The 17,088-nt window shown below is 36.0% G+C and overlaps 1 protein-coding gene and 1 long non-coding RNA gene across 10 annotated transcripts; both read right to left on the reverse strand.

The window, feature by feature from the left end:
- Positions 1 to 235: 235 nt before the first annotated feature.
- LOC113691841 (probable LRR receptor-like serine/threonine-protein kinase At1g06840) lies at positions 236 to 13,063 on the reverse strand. 9 transcript variants are annotated; one of them, XR_011815588.1, is made up of 21 exons: positions 12,643 to 13,063; positions 11,881 to 12,041; positions 11,665 to 11,815; positions 11,500 to 11,571; positions 11,314 to 11,385; positions 10,591 to 10,734; positions 10,430 to 10,501; positions 10,262 to 10,333; positions 9,689 to 9,763; positions 7,912 to 7,980; positions 7,685 to 7,753; positions 7,366 to 7,437; positions 7,139 to 7,225; positions 6,931 to 6,999; positions 4,643 to 5,160; positions 3,032 to 3,190; positions 2,655 to 2,938; positions 2,252 to 2,310; positions 1,902 to 2,152; positions 977 to 1,111; positions 236 to 760 (listed from the first exon to the last, which is right to left on the reverse strand). XR_011815588.1 is itself a non-coding variant. In XM_072051766.1 (21 exons), exons 2-21 carry the CDS (start codon positions 12,014 to 12,016, stop codon positions 413 to 415), a joined length of 2,931 nt encoding a protein of 976 aa, XP_071907867.1. In that variant the 5' UTR covers positions 12,017 to 12,037; positions 12,643 to 13,056; the 3' UTR covers positions 236 to 412. The 9 variants fall into 9 exon arrangements, 7 of the variants coding, with proteins under 7 accessions (XP_071907867.1, XP_071907865.1, XP_071907870.1 ...); XR_011815587.1 differs by having other exon boundaries at positions 1,902 to 2,043; positions 2,259 to 2,310; positions 12,643 to 13,062; XM_072051766.1 differs by having other exon boundaries at positions 1,902 to 2,176; positions 2,259 to 2,310; positions 11,881 to 12,037; positions 12,643 to 13,056.
- Positions 13,064 to 15,429: 2,366 nt separating this feature from the next.
- Positions 15,430 to 16,103, reverse strand: LOC140008012 (uncharacterized). The gene is made up of 3 exons (XR_011815428.1): positions 16,013 to 16,103; positions 15,810 to 15,902; positions 15,430 to 15,673 (listed from the first exon to the last, which is right to left on the reverse strand). It is a non-coding gene; the product is annotated as an uncharacterized lncRNA (long non-coding RNA).
- Positions 16,104 to 17,088: the final 985 nt, after the last annotated feature.

Consider the following 17,088-nt stretch of genomic DNA (forward strand, 5'->3'; position numbering starts at 1 on the left):
TCTATTTCATGTCCTGAAGTATCACGGAGACCTCAATTATGTTTTTGGTAGCATGTTTTATTTGCTGGAGGCCTCAGCTATGTTTTTGGTAGTATGTTTTATTTGCTGGACTCTCAGGATGATGATGTGTATCTACGACTTGATATGCCATGAAAATTGAAACAAAGTTTAGTTTTTCAGCGACCAATAGATTTTGGGTGACACCTTTTGCTGAGAATTTCTGAAGATGATAGAATGAGAAATTAATCGCAAGAAGCAATTAAAGTGAACTTGACGAGTTCAAATACCTAATGGACCGCTCCTCAAAATACACCGGCCAAAAAACGAAACAGTTCAGGAGGAAAAACCATCGTGTCAATAAGTTACAAAGAACACTCACATTATACTACCAATCTTCTGTACATTTGAAGTGTCATCGTGGTGTCACAGAGAGTGATGCCTCGGTGATAAGGCCACCTCCCGAAGTGCTCGACAATGCATACAAGTCCCTGCTTGTGTTAGCTGACAGCGAGGAAGGTGATACTGATTCACTGAAGAATTTGGATCTTGACTCTGATGAATCAACTCCAGTTTCTGGCATAATCCGAAGAATATTTTCCAGCTCCCTCACTACATCTACTATTGATGGCCTGTCTTCTGGTTTGTCCTGGCAACACTTGAGACCCAAAGCAATAAACCTTTCCACACATTCAGAGGGGTAAGATCCCATTCTGTTGTCTATTATGGAGAACATTGCACCTGATTGATGAGCCAAATTTACCTGACATAGAATGTTTTAGTTCCAGAGACATTTTTCTCTGTGTCATTATTTTCAAACGAGGTGGGCAGCTAGTCATGTCTATGAATAGGGTTTGGGATGAAACCATAAAATATTGGCACATACCCACCAATTTTACTTGAACCTGTATCCAGATCGGATTAGAGAAAATAGCGCCATAGCAAAGAAAGTAGCAGCCAAGGCTCCCTAAGAAATTACCTCACGGACAATATTCTTGCCATGCAATATTGGTTGCTTCCCTGTCAAAATCTCCAAAAATACAACTCCAAGGCTATAAACATCACTCTTATCTGTCAGCTTACGTGTCAAGAAATATTCAGGATCAAGGTAACCCTGCACATAAAATCACGTTAGACATTCATGGCGGTGTCCAAAATTTGTAGGGTCTAATATAAGACCCAGAGAATCCAAATTCTCTTTCCTGGTATTTGAGTCAATAGTCAACCTATCCTGCTGTCTCTTACTAATCCTACTAATGCTAGTAGACATTTATCGTTAAAACTTCTAAGGGCAATAGGAAAAAAATTTCAATTATCTGTTCTTGGTGATGACAGGCCTTATCTGGTTTAGCAGATCATTCTTTATAAAACTGTGCTGGAATATAGTTATACAATCCTTTCATCTCTTTCTTCTTTCCTCCACCCCACCAAGCCCCAACAGAAGAGAAGAAGAACAAATATGATCTCCTGCTTAACTTGTGGAGTTGTTCTCACTCTCTCCTTTTCTTCTTCCCAACCCAGTGGTTATACTTAATACGCTGTTTTCTAATAACGGAACACTAACAGTTGAATTTTAACCCAGCTACAAGATATTAGTTGGAAATGTGGTGTATGTACAATTATTGAGTGCTGAACATCAGAATTAACTCTAGAGGAAATTATTTGCAATATCCGCTCACTTGTGAGAAAACCTAGTGATGTCGAATTAAGGTCCAGTTATGCAATATTTAACTCCATCCCTAGTAATGGACCTATTATGGAACAGTATAAGTCATGTGATTAGCCAGATAAACATACTTATGATGGCAGATGTTGGTATACCAGCTCCACTTCCCACACACAAAATACACGAATGCAGCATATATATAAATAGAGAGAGAGAGAGAGAGAAGACTCAGACTTACAGGTGTTCCCTTGACAAATGTTGAAACATATTCTGGCAAAGCCCCTTCATCATCCACTACCGGTGCAAGTCGTGAAAGTCCAAAATCAGCAACTTTAGCTGTGAGCTTAGAGTCAAGAAGAATGTTGCTGGCTTTAACATCTCTGTGGAATATGGGCGGATTAGCTTCAGTATGAAGGTAAAGGATTCCCTTAGCTGCACCTAATGCAATATGTAATCTAGCTCCAAAATTTAGCGTTTTCCCAGTTTTTGCTGTCACATGAAAGAATTGAGCCACTAAGGAATTACTGGATGACATGACAAATAGATTCAAATGAGAAAGCTCAAATGTGAGAAAAACATAAACTCAACTCAATACCAGAAAGCCAGTCCTGCAATGTTCCATTTGGCATGAACTCATAAACAAGCATCTGTAAGCCAAAAAAAAAAAAAGAGAGAACAAAATGATATTTGCTATAACAAATCCTCAAAAAACCCAAGCAGTGAGGAAGAATGATTTACCATCTGTTTTTCCACATAGAATCCTCCCTTTGCCCATCAGTAAGAAAACAAAAACTCAAGTGCATGCTTGCGTGTGCGTGCAGAGAGAGAGAGAGAGAGAGAGAGAGAGAGAGAGAGAAGGATATCACATAATTTGTGCACCCAAGGGAAAGAATTATCCTAGGCCTTAAAATGTCCTATCAGGAACAATATAAAAATAAATGAAACACTAGCAAATGATTTCAAGAACCTTTCCTTCACCAATCCTATTTACCTGCTCCCCTTCTTCATCACAGTACCCAAGCAGTGAAACAAGATTCCGGTGATGCAACCTCGATAACAATTCAATCTCCGTTAAGAATTCCTTCTGACCCTGTAATGATCCTTCTTTTGCACGCTTGACGGCTACAATAGTATTATCCGCTAAAGTACCTCTATGAACTGTCCCATAACCTCCTTGGCCAACTTGAGTTGAGCTACTGAAATGGTTTGTTGCCAGTGCCAGTTCTTCAAAGGTGAAGCTTTTAACGTCTTCTATTTTTATAGAAAGCTTAGAGGCTGAAATTCAAGAAAAATAGAAATAGTTTTCATAAATTTTTTGAGAGAGATTTACATTCAATGGGAAGAAGAACATCGAATATGAGAACTAACATAAACGTCTCCTTGATGGTGCAAGCTGGTATCTTTTGTGTCTTTTAGTGACAAAAACTGTAATAGTTGCTGAGATGCTAACTGCAACGACAACTGCAGCAAGCACAATTGCAACCAAAATACCCTTGCTCATGCTATTACCGCTGGTTTCAGAATTCACTGCAGCAAAAGAAGTTAAGACTACATCAATTGTTACGATCAACTTCCTGCTATTAAGATATCAAATGTAGGTGCAATATAAGGTCCAATTGCAACGCACACCAGTGAAACTTCAACTACAGTCAAAAGTTTAACAATTATGCGAAAAATATCAAAATGAAAATGTAGTGTAGCATTTGGTGAAAGGTGAATTTCAGTTGTGTTACACCTTTTTTGTGAAAGGTGGATTTCAGCTGTGATACATGTTTGCAGCACAGCTGAATGTTAACACAAAGTCACTTAGTATTGCAGAGACGTTTTAGCTTTTTGTATTTTATGGTAATTAACATTGGATGCCTACAAGAAGTGGTGCTGCAAGTCACGAACATAGCATTTCATATGGTACATGATCCTCTGCTATATCATATTTCCTCTTGCCTAATGTGCATTTCAATGCCAGCTTATGCACCACCATCCACCACCAATACATTTTTAATAGCAGTTTAGTGCAGATCCTGGGAAACAAGTTTTGCCTACAATTTCTATGTCATTTGCCTCGAAAACTATCTGTAGCTTAGAAATGAAAATAAGAAACTTATACAGCGCTAATAATAGGACTAAATCTGAAGCCGAAACAACCTTCAAGAGCATGAAGGTGTAGTAATTAATTGGCAAACCAATGAATATCACCAGCTAAAACTAATTGCTTTGCCAATTACACTTCCAGCATTTAGCTTTATGATGTAGGACAAAATGGGTTAGATCTTGCCTTATTAGCACTAGCGGAAGAATGAGAAATCATGGTTTGTTTAGGGGTTTGACCGGTACCTGTGAACAGTAAATTGGGAAGAAAAGAGAGGAAGAAGAAAGGAAGCAATTAATCAGCTAAACTCAAATTTTATTTCATCAATTCCCTGTCCATAATAACGTAGGAACACATAAGTATTTATAATTAAAACTTCCTAAAACCTCTCCTGAAACTTCTCCCATCTCTAAACTCCTTCAGAAAATTTAATTTGTCTTAGAACTATAATACTTGTAGGAAGTTACCTTATAACAAAACACTCCAATTACTTACCGAGTATAATAAACCTAACATAATAAAGACTCAAATTCTAGAATACTCCTAAAAAACAGAAAATAGTAAAATAACAAATGCAGATAATTGACTATGACTATCATAGACTCCAAGAATCAGACCAAAATTTCTGCTTGTTTGCCAAGGACCCTCTAGTTTTATTCTTAGGCTTCCAAAGACGCAGATATGTGTCTAACCAGCTTATGCCTGCGTCATCACTTTACATATAGGAATTGAAAGTCACAAAGCTGTCTTTCAAATTTGATTCATATCCATGTGATATCTTACATAACCGTATGCGGTCAGGTTCCATATAAGTTCAAATATGCTAGACATATTACACGTGATATGAGCTTTTAGATTAGCTAGAAGCACACATTGGCATGAACGCTTACCATATGAATAATGTCCCAGAAGAGTGAAGTTGAGAAGTTCATAAGGTCCAAAAAAATCATTTCCATGAAATTTCCAAGATGTGAATATGTCCCTGATTCGAAGAATCTCACTTGTGTTAAAATAACCTGAGCGATCAGCACTAGCCACGGGGAACAGCTTCAAGTACATTGTCAGACGAGGTCCTTTTTCCCAGGAATAGGAGTTAATTGACACTTGATAAAGGTTGAGACTGAGAGAACTTGTCAGGTATGACTCAAATGCATACTCATATGGACGGAAGTAACAGAAGCTAGGACTCTTTAGCCGATATCCAATTCTCAGAGGAGATGCACAAAAGCATGGGACAGGTGATTCAGGAACATATTCAAAGTAATTGTCTATAGGACATGCTTGAATAGGACAAGGCTTGTTTGAATTAGTTGAATTACTGGGAACATCATTTATGTCAGCTCCAGGTCCGCAAAATGGGCTGATGTTCTTTATATTTGCATTTCTGCAGACAGGATTACCTTGCAGTCTGAACAAGAGCTGATAAATGATAAGTGTAGAGAAGAAGAAAAGAAAAACAGGAAAAGAAAAACAGGACTAAGACCAAGAAAAGATGATAAGATCCCAAGTTAGTTAAAGTAATTGACATCTTTCTTGCAAGCTAATGGTTCTAAAAAAAGTTTTACGCTAAGCAAACCAGGATTAAAAGGTTTAGGGTTACAGTTTAAGAGATGACCAGATGATAGGAAATAGAGTGTGTGAAGGAAGACAAGTTTACTAATATCTCCCAAACAATTATAATGTAGAGAAGCAGTCCTTAACAAGAGAAAGGCCATTTCTATTTTGTTTTCAGATATCTCTTTACCAATCAATCCGCACCAGTGGCTAATGTTATGGATTATAAACATGAAAAGAAATTCCCAGTGATGGGAGTTCTAAAACAACTTTCATACTTTGTTTCATGGTTCTTTAAGTTAAAAATTATTTCCTGAATCACGTCTCACTTCCAAATATTGTGTACAAAATAAGAACCAAAGCCCAATAACCAAGTATAGGAGCATAGATTCATTAAGAAGCAAATACTCCACTTGAGGATCATGCAGTAAAAACCTTAATGTTTACCTGTACAAAGCTAAGCTGAACATCAATCAAAACCACACTGTATTGGGTAGAGGGGCCTAATCTTAAGTTGTGACAGGATATAAGGGACTATAATCTTTTTCTCACAGGAGGCCAAATAAATGCTGTTTAGACCTCCAGATTAATGAAAAAAATGAACTATCTCATGGAACATAATCCTGAACCTTTTTTTTTTTTGGAAAATTGTAAAGGACTCATTGATAAAGAGGGACACTGATCTGAATTAACTATTCACAAAAGGCATGTGTACTGATTTGCATACAAAATGTACATTTTTTAGTGTACGTTGATTAGTAAATTTTGTACAATGATCAAAACAAACGCCCTTTATGATAAATAGCTCAAAGTCACACTCTCTCTATTGATTAATCCTCTTAGCGCACCCTTTTACAAATTTTCAGCATATTGTTTCCAATGAGGAAAGATACAGCTTTTGGGTCTAGATGAACGGGAAAACCTACTCTTTGATTTTTTTTTTTTAATGTCTAATAACAACGATCAAGCAATAATGTATCGTGAAACTTTTTACAAACAAGATAAAACTGATAAATTTCCAAGCATTTCAGGATGAAATAACATGCTGAGTTACTATGTCCACCAACAGCAGCACATTACACAGAATTTGTTGAAATTCCTAACTTGTTATGACTTTTATTTAAATACTAAAAAATTACCTAAATAACTATTAAGGAATCTTTTCAAAAGGAGGTCGAAATGTTGAAAAGTCACTGCCTAAAATAACAAACCTGAGTTCACAGCTCACAAATCATAGATTAATTGGATTAAAGTACTTAGACAATAGCAATGCCAAAATTATATCCTTGATCCCAACCGGTCCATTACAATTTTGTTTTACAAGGAACATGTTAATGAGGAATTCAATTTCTTCATATAATACATTGATAGTGACTCATTCAATTTCTCACTCATTCCATGCATTAACAAAGGAAATAAGTACAAGCATGAATGCAAGAAATTTTTCTGATACTTGAACTTGTCTAACAGCAAGCAAAATGGCATGACTTGTTAGATTTGTCAAAGAAGCCTGACTAGCAAGAATTGAGAACATAAGTTTTAGTGATTACAACTAAAACAAACAAGGTGCGAAGTGGTAAAATGTGAAAGCTGAACAGCTTCCAAGTGACCAGACAAAGCATACCTCAGCATAACATTCACAGGAGGATCAAGGTCTCCAATAATGTTTGAAAGTGAATTGTTCTGAAGATCACTGGAATTACAATGTGCATAGAGAAAAATTAGTCAGATAGGAAATTACATGACATGCCCAAGTTCAGATTTCACTCTACAGTTCTTGGAAATTATGGCAGAGATCAATGCAAATCTTCTATTCTACTTCCAGGTCTTACATCAAAAGTCTGGCGGCTGAACTAAAGGATCTGTTTTGCCAGAGATCAACAGTAACTGAACCGGTAAAAAAGTTATTATCAAGGGACCTGCAACATGAAAGCCAGTAAGAAATCCCATTATGAACTTATACTGATTTACTGAATGTTATAAGTAATTCCAAGGTATGTATATGTAAAGTCACTAGAAACACATAAACAATAAAAGTAACATGGTCGAAGAACCTCACAGCTTCTGGAGAAGAGGGAGATAGGAAAAACTTTCAGGAATTGATCCATTAAGCTGATTATCTGACAGAACACTGTACAAGAAATTTTTAACAACCATTACTTCTCATTAATCTAATAATACTATGATAACTAGAAACAGAAACAAACTAAAGTAAAAGAAGAGTAGAGTCAAATTTGCAATTAATCTAATGCTGAGTTTCAAATGTATATTCACTTGGTCCATCCGAAAGGATAAGTTCCTTTCAATTCACTGAAATCAACAAAAAGATAACCATGTAATACTCCATACAAGGAAATAATACAACTCGAGTTGCATACATAGTAGTTAGATTGTTGGACAGGTTATTTGGTGGTATAGTCCCAGAGAGCTGATTTTGGCTTAGGTCTCTGCAATGGTAGAATGCCAGTAAGTCATTAGATATTCCATAGTAGTTTACAAGCCATACAGAGATAATAAACAAATGAAACTTGCAGTCAAAAGGCAATTAAAGATCAAGGAAGTTAAAAAAACAAGCACTTCAAACTATGACAACTGTGAAACTTACAGATAGCTCAGATTTTTTATCCAACTGAGATCGGGAATTGGTCCTTCTAAGCTACAATTTCTGAGACTTCTGTTACATCAGAAGAAATGGTTCAAGTACTGCCAAGTCAACCCAAACAAAAAATACCCTAGACTGTTCTTATATACACTTCAAAACAACACTTTGCACTGAAGTCTAATTTGTGAGATCTAATGGAACAACATGATGTTCCTGGACTAATGTAATAATAGCATCTGTTCAAAATGCAGTAGATACCTGTGCTGAAAGATGCAATTAAAATATTTTAGCCAGAAAACAAGCTATTGCAATGTCATGAAAACAGTAAATCTTCTTTCTCATCGTACAGGCAATACACAAAAGTGTGATATTCTAGGAGAAATGTCCAAAAAAAAAAAACAATACTACACAGACGGTCCAAAGCAGCTTTGTACAGATAAAGAAATTACTTTTGAATAAGCAACAAAAGGGACAAAAGTCAAGAAAAATCCTTCAATATATCAAATATATTACCAAATGGAAAAGCTGAATCATAAAGAAATCCTTCCAATACACAAAAACAAGATACTTCAAGAAAAAGAAATGCATGTTAAGATTATCTTCCTAGTCCTGCTATTAAGCTTCCAACTTGAAGTAAGCAGGAAACGTTGGAGGTGGCCTACTCATCTCATGTACCAAAATGAAAGGAAGTTTGACACATCTGGGATGATCTCTAGCATCATCCTCATGTGTGATTCTCTTGTCCACAAAAATAATTATCAATACAATGATAAAAACTTAAGACAAGAAAACAAACACAGCATAGGGATTTACTTCCAATATACATGGTGCAAACAAATCAAAGAAGGATGCCCGTCTATATGCAGCATCCATAGAAGCTGTCTGAAATCCTTATAGACCTTGAATGAATTACTAGGTGAAAGTCCAGATAGCTTATGTATATTTTTCTTTAGAGCAACAGCACATACAATGTATGGCCATAGCTCTGAAGATATTGCTATGTCAAATTGATCAATCTGACAGGGAAGTAGCATGGGAAGTCCACTGCACGGATGGAGATAAAAAGAAGGCTCTGATTAATGACTTCATTCAAGGTGTGCTGAAGAACTGAAATTTATTTTGACCATTCTTAGGACAATCAGTGAATTAGAAACAAATACTCAGCCACATTGAATAACTAATTGGTTCAAAAAATATCAGTTCACTTAAACTAAGAAAACTGATCCAGCTGACTTCATTTGAAGGTTCTTATTCTTAGGTAACAGAATATAAACCCTATCTACTATTTACTAGGGAAAATCCTCTCAAATATGAACCCGCACCATGCAGGTCTCAAGCCTTGTAAGGTGCTTGAAGTTTGTTCCAAATAGTAGCAAAAAAACATGCTACCGAAGTAAGTCTATTAAGGGGGACAAGCGACAATAACCTGCGGTATTTGCAGAGCACAAGTTCAAATTTTCTGGAACCCATTAACCTCATAGCCTCTAGCATCCCATCATCATAGTGATAGCGCTTCCAAACAATTATGCAAAAAGAAGAAGACATACCACATCTGTCTCATGGACAGAATCAAGGTTCAATAAAAAGTGCACATAAATATTCTCAATCTTTTCTCAATTGAGTTGTTTCGGCTTAAACTAATCATAGCTAAAAAAACCTATAGAAGCTTCTCTAAGCAAGGATCTAATACATGAACTTGCCTAAATGAATGCACATTGTTTAACTAAATAAATTGGAAAAAGTGTCACAATTAGGAGATCTTCATTGCAGAAGAACTTACAGTTTAACTAAATTTGATAGATTTCCATAAGCAGCAGGAATTTCAGCACCACTGAAATTGTTGTTATCAAGTTGACTGCAAGAACAAAGCAAAAAAATAAATAGATGTAGATGTGTTAGTGCACAAATCAGTCCATTATATGACAAGTAATACAACCAGAGTACATTACTACAGAACTAGAAAGCGGACTAAGAAACCTATGCATGCCTGCTATCACTGAAAAAGAAAGCTTACAGGTCAATGTTAAGATTATGGCACGTTGGAAAAGTCAGGAAATTATTTTGATTAAGGATGACATAATAATAGTAGGAGTGTCTATCTTTTCCTTTTCCTCTTCCTTAAGGAGGAGGTCTTTGGGAGATACATCTTCTGATCAGAGCTGCATCTAGCACATAACATGATCTGAGGTGACCTCAAGGCTAACAGTGTTGGATGCATTATGGTTCAACTAATGCCATGCATAATAAAGTTCAGAAAACAAAGAATTCAAGTAACACAAATAAGATGCCAATACTTTTAAGGGCATGAGTATCATTTTGAATATGGCATTTACATCGGATGGTGGAAACTCACAGTATGGACAATTGCGGAAAAGTGGAAAACTCTGAAGGAAGATACCCTGATAGGTGATTATTGTCCAAAAGCCTGTAGAAATTAAACAAGTCCATTAAGAGCAAATTTTAGCAGACAGATTATACTCTGTCCAACACACACAGAGAGAGAGAGAGAGTATTGACGCACAAGTGAACAACTGTTGTCAAGTTAGAAAGTTCAGGAGGGATTTGACCACTGAGCGAGTTATTGTTGAAGTGACTGCACATGTCAGATGTATGCAAGTTACTAACAAAGATGAAGAGCCAAACATGTTGGTTTCAAGATACAAATAGGTAAGAAGCGCTCACATGTGTTTAATTCGATGCAGATTTGAAAAAGATTTTGGTATTGACCCAGATAACTGGTTTTCGTCTATCTGGAACCTATCCAGATTTGATAGATAGCCAAGCTCATCTGGCAAAGAACCTGATAATTTGTTTCCATTCAGGAGCCTGCAGTAACAACATAATTTCATCAAATTTTAGGGGGCACCCATTCATCTGACACTGCCCTACCTATACTTGAAGAACCAGTTGATTATGCACCAAAGGGATCATACATATTCAGAACATCAGTAAAACCCTGATACCATGCACGTCTTCTAACAGACAAGAAAGAAGCTCGAAGGTGCAAGGTCCAAGCTAGATTTTGGCAGCTAGGTTTTAGTCGAACTATGACTTAGAAGGTTCTGCTAGGGAATGGGAACGTATCATTTTAGTCTCTGCAATTTACGTGTAATTAATATTTACATGAAGAATAACTGAGCATCTACTCAAAGTTACATTGAGAGTAGCAGCTACAAACATTTCACACAGGTAAAGCCAAATCAAATAATCCAAGCTGAAACTGAAAATTTCAGTTTTCTGAACACAGTGTAATTAGTTGCTACCGGCTGCCTAAGTTTCTGGGCACCAAACTCAATGCATGAAAAGCAGAGTACACGTGTCTAGTATGAAGAGGCAAAGCAAATGTTGTAAGGGAAGACGAGCAAAGTAGTTTTTTTAGAGGAAGCATCCGAAGTCAGGACTCACAGAAGTCTCAGCGACGCAATATTTCCAATCTCCTTAGGTATGCTGCCAGTCAGGTGATTCCACATAAAGTTTCTTCAGACCAAGGGAGAAAAGTAAAGTGAAGCGTTAGACTATGCAGAAAGTTTGGGAATCTAGAGCGGAATTTGCAAGACTTAACAGATGTAACAAAGCAAAACTGCCACTCACAAGATGTGAAGTTGAGATAATTGACCAAGCTGAGGGGCTAAAGTTCCAGAGAGATTCTTATTCATTAGGAGGCTGCATTAGAAGGAGAGCCCAGTTGAAGGTTGCAAGAAATAGTGTACCAAAAATAGGAACTAGTAGCGAGAAAGAAAGAAAAAAAAAACATACAGCACCCTGACATGAAAGTACCCATCTGCTCCAAATGCATCAAAACATAGAACTCCGGTCCAGTTTTTTATGCATGGATCTCCTTTCCTCCAATTCTCGAGAACATTGTTGGTATCAATTAGATTGATGGCGATAGCATGCAAGGCCGAGACTGCAACGATAAAGAGATCAACGTAATGCCCAAGAAATGAGAATTTAAATCTCGCATAAGTTTACCTTCAGAGGGATGAGTACGTTGGGCAAGCGCAAGCAGGCCGGGGGAGCAGCAGCAGCAATACAGCGACACAGCAAACACTATTGATACTATCATACTAGTAGTACAGATACAAGATGCGGACCACCCCAGCATCATATCACGGCCTGCAAAGACTTTCTTTCTTAAAAAAAAAAAAAAAAAATTAGTAAGTACTATCCAATTAATAAGTAGAAGAAGGGCAGTAGGAAAAAGAGCAATTCGTGGTCTCCGTCTCAATACTAGCGTGAATCAGTAAATAGTAATAGCTCAATAGGAAAAAGCTCAATATACAAGTACCGCGGTCAATCAGTAATAGCGCAATACTACTAGTAACAGGGTAAAGGAAAGTAATCCGATCCGATCAAATTTAGTATTAGGAATGGCGTGATGGGAAGAAGGAAAACCTGAGCCGATATTGGCAACTTGTTCAATGTTGGTAGCAGCACTACCACTAGCTAAGAGCCTTAGCTTAGAAGGACGAGGCAGCAGGTAGAACAGAACAACATAAAATGGAAGGAAGCAGAAAGTCAGAGCAGCCAGCGCTCTGATTCTGGGGGGTGGTGGAGCAAATAAGAGTAGCATTATAATACTGCTACTACTCATACTTAAAAAATTTTCATTCAAAATAAAATTCCGACAGCATAGAGTGATAATGATGATTAATCACCAGAGCAGCAGCAGTTAAACTTATAAAAAAAAAATTTTAAAAAAAAAAGGATAAAAAAGAAAGGAAAAAAGCATACCAGGAGGCGAGGCGGAGTTCGTAACTGGGAAAAACAAGGAGGGCAGAATGAATTTGAGATAGAAACTGCGTGTGAATGGCGATGATATTTTGGGGAATGGGGAAGGACGAGGTTTATTTGATGCCGAAAACCCAAAAAAAAAAAAAAAAAGGAATGTTATTTTCATTGGGAGTATTTTCTTTTTTTTTTTTTTTGTCCAAGCTAATAACAGCAAAGCAACAGCCAAACCGCCGTGGCTGGAGTGGGGTGGATTGGACTGGGCAACTAACTGCGTCCACAGGCGGCGGTGGATTGGATAGTGGAGGTGTGGTGTGAAATGGATGGGCTGAACTGAACATTGGTGTCATTGGACGACGATGAGATGATGATGATGATGACGACGACTATACATTATTGGACGACGAGGACCACAACCATGACGACCAAGACCTGCAAATCTGAGGTGAGGTGAGGTGTTTTTTAAATATTTTACTACAGCAATTTTTCAAAAATTACCGATGTTGTCTGGATTGCTGCGTATGATAAACTCGTTATTAAAAAAAAAAAAGCTATCCACTTGGATTGACCTATATTTAAAAAATAAGTATTTTTTCTTTTAAATCACTTTCAAGCTACTAGCTGCCTGTATTTTCAGAGATGAATAGGCGTGCGTCATTTTAGGGTTTAAATTTCCACATGATTACAGTAGTATTATTGTCTTGGGAGAGAGATTCTGATTTTTTTGAGAAATGAATAACATAACTTCCATAAGAAAAAACCAGCTTGGACATGGCCATTCATATGAGTCTTCCACAAAAACAGACTATAAATTCTTAACGCCTTTAGACTCGCCAAAGAGCAACAAATGGATAAGGGGAAAGTGCAGTGGAAATCAGCCGAAGAAGATAATTGGGTGTGAAATACAGCAAGTTTTTTTTTTTTTCTTGGCTCAAATGATGTCGTTCGTATACAGTGAGCAATGTGGACTTATCAATATATTAGGAGGCGAACACCCCACGATGCGCGGTGTAATTTCAAGGTTGCCCAGAAATATCCAATAATTCAAATTCAAATATTAAGTATGAAAAGTTACAAAAAAAAAAATACACCAAAAACTTTGTCATTTTGTTTTTGTAGTTTTATTAAGCAGTGAATATGAATAATCTATTAAGGAAATGCAAGACAAGACAATGAGTAGACTACTAAGAGCATTAAGATGCTCCTCGCTTTTGTATAGAATGAAAATAAAAATAAAAAAAAGACACATGCAATGGAGGAGAAGAGGAAAAAATATAGCTCGAAGAATTACATAAAGTGAGTTGTTAGTTCCTAAAAAAGACATTTAATAGCTATAAGTTTGTTTTTTTTGTTGATAAAAACCACAAATCAAGTTGTCAGTTCCTAGAAAAGAATATTTAACAGCAATAAGTTTCCTTTACAATATATTCAAACGAATAATAAAATGCATATACATGCAGTATAAAAAAGAAAATCTACTTAGGGAGACTAAACCATATACCAGTGCCAATTGAACAAATTGACAAAGAAAAGAAAAAAGCATTTCTAATTGGCCACAAGCAAAATGATTCTAAACTTTCAACGACTAATAGCATAAGAGAGCTCCAGCTTCATTCAAACTCTCCTCTTGTTCCCGTGAAAGGCTGAAAGCAAATACCTATCCAGTAGTGAACGATGGGTTTAGAAAAACTTCTCTATAGACGAAACTCCAAGTTAAAAGCTACAGACAAGAAGCAATGTCATAAACCAGATTACCAAACATTTGAACAAAAAAATCCTCAAGAAAATATCATAGGAATTTGAATTTCTATGGAACACTTAATTCTGATCAGAAACATCAAATTTTGGAGAAGAAAAAAAGCAATTTATACCAACCTATAATAATAGTCTGAAAGTCAAAATAAGCAAATAAATAAGTAAAAGGACAAGACAGTACCTCAGGAGAAACCAAAAGCAATGAGATCTGACAAAATTTCTTGATGATATTAATGCAAATAACCCATGAGCATCTTCACACTTCTACTTTTAATGTTCTAAACAAAAGAACAGGAATATCTCAAGAACCGAAAAAGCAACAAAGACAATCTTAACCAAAGCCAGCAAGAATAATTAAACCCAGCAGCATAATGCATCATCAATGGAACAGTTAAATCAAATAAAACTTGGATCTTCAGACATATTCAAAGTGTAATACATTTGAAATTATTCTACCTAAAGCAATAGTAGAAATCCAATTTTACTTTCAAGCTCTTACCATCTATAATGAGTCAATCAAAATCCAAATTTTCAATCATTCTAATAACTAATTCTACAACCATAGATGCAACTCACACAAATTTTTCTCCAAAAAAAAAAATCGCTTAGGACTATATAATTTTATTATATCTCCTTAAAACGAGTGTCTCCTTGATCAGCCCCAGTGCTTTTATTAGCAACTACGAAAACACAACGTTTGTTGAAAAAAAAAATAAGAAAACACAAAAGTATTTTTCTTTTTGTTTTAAAGAATCCATATACACTGTCCGGAAAATGAGAACCAAAACTTCACAAGGAAAAAAAAAAAAGAAAAATAGTTTTCTCAAAAATAAAGACATGAAAAAATAACTAAAGTTTTTAACCGTCATTGACATGAAATTTAATCTCCACAAATGGAGACTTTGGGTTGGTTACCATATGGATTGTCTTTTGTGAGTCAATAATTGAACGTACTCCTACATATAACAAACCAAAAAAAAAAAAAACCATCAGATGAGCCATGAAAACTCCATTTTCCAGAGTTTCTCGACAACCTTTTCCTTTAGTTTCTCTACCAAGTAATTTTTCCATATATAATAAATATCATACAAGTTTGTACAGGGGGCTCTAGAGACCCAAAAGAAAGAAACAAGTAACATAGAAACTACTTAAAAAAGAGTACAAAAGTTAAAAAAAATGAAAAAATAAAATAGAAAAAACCTAAGATGAAGAAGGACGAAACCCAAGGAAGCAAAATTGCCCGCAATGTTTCTTTGTGATGATCTTCTCTTGGCTGCATCTGTCTTGTGAGAAAGCATGGATAAAGAAATAAGGAACAATATAGGCAAAATTTAGACATTAACCAGGTGAAAATTTTGGGGGAATAAAACCAATAAATATAGAAAGGAAACAAAGATTAAGAGGCAACAAAGAACCATATAGTTTGGAGATAGATTCTGCAAATTTCCTTGCTTCTGGAGCTAAAGAAGATCAAGCAGAGAGAGAAGATCTGGAACAACCCTATTATCCTACAAAGGGAAAAAAAAACCACAACAAGCCACAATGTTAGACAACTAAACCGGAGAACAAAAAGGGGAAAAAGGCTAGAGAAGTTTAGGCAGGGGAGGAAAGAACAAACCCTTTAAGCAATGAGAATAATCTTCTTGGAGTATTTATATGAAAAATCGTAGGCAAGACACATTGCAAAAGATTTTTCCATATCTAAACCTGCAATATCACAACAAATATAAAGTTAGACAAGAAAACCCTAAAAAAAAAATCTTTTAAAAACTACCGTATAACCACCAAGCAATAAACAACTTGAAGAAACCAACTGCATGTAGTTCTCTTTATGAACTCCTCTATTTCTTTACTAGTCATAATGCACGCAAAAAAAAACCAAAAAACAAAATAATCACCAAATGATACCCAATAGTCATAAAATTTTAAAAATGAAAAAGAAAAATTCACAGCCAAGAAATATCTACAAAATAACAGGAAGCAAACCTTAAAAGTCACTCGATTACCATGCAAATGCTTAATTTTTTTTTTTTGTTTCCCTTCCAGAATGATTTGACGTAATTTTTTTTGGGTTGATCTTGGTAGTCAAAGTGAAAGCATTGAGAGAGAGTTAATTGCAAAAGAAAAAAATTGGAAAGCAAAATCCACCAATAATGTTTATTGACAAAGAAGAACTTCCAAGAAAATCTAGCATATCTGGAAGCTACCCGGAAAAGATTGCGAAAATGAGAAGAAATGGGTGTTAAATTGGAACATTGTGATTGATCGGTTTCGAAGAGAAGGCTGGTTACCTTGAGGAAACTTGTTTGCTCAGCATAAATATTTGTCAAAAGACAAGAGAGGAAAATGTGGAAATAGATTGATGGGAGTGGTTACCTTGAGCCCTTTAAATTGGAGTGGTCATGATCCCATCAATCCTTTCACTATAAGTAGGGATGTAAGCGAGCTGAGCTATTCACGAGTAGCTCGCGAGTAGCTTGGTCAATGGCTTGGCTTGAACTTGGTCAAACCGAGTTCGAGCTACTTCGAGTACACATTCGAGTCGAGTTCGAGTCAGAATTTTGCAACTCGTGGCTCAACGAGTAGCTCGTCAAGCCATATAATTTAAATAATATATATGTATTATAATTATAAAATGACCGTTATGGGTATAATTTATACTGAATTTACAAGTAAGGTATCGAGTCAAAAAAC

The sequence above is a fragment of the Coffea arabica genome, chromosome 6c (genome assembly GCF_036785885.1).
Source record: "Coffea arabica cultivar ET-39 chromosome 6c, Coffea Arabica ET-39 HiFi, whole genome shotgun sequence".
Taxonomy (NCBI): domain Eukaryota; kingdom Viridiplantae; phylum Streptophyta; class Magnoliopsida; order Gentianales; family Rubiaceae; genus Coffea; species Coffea arabica.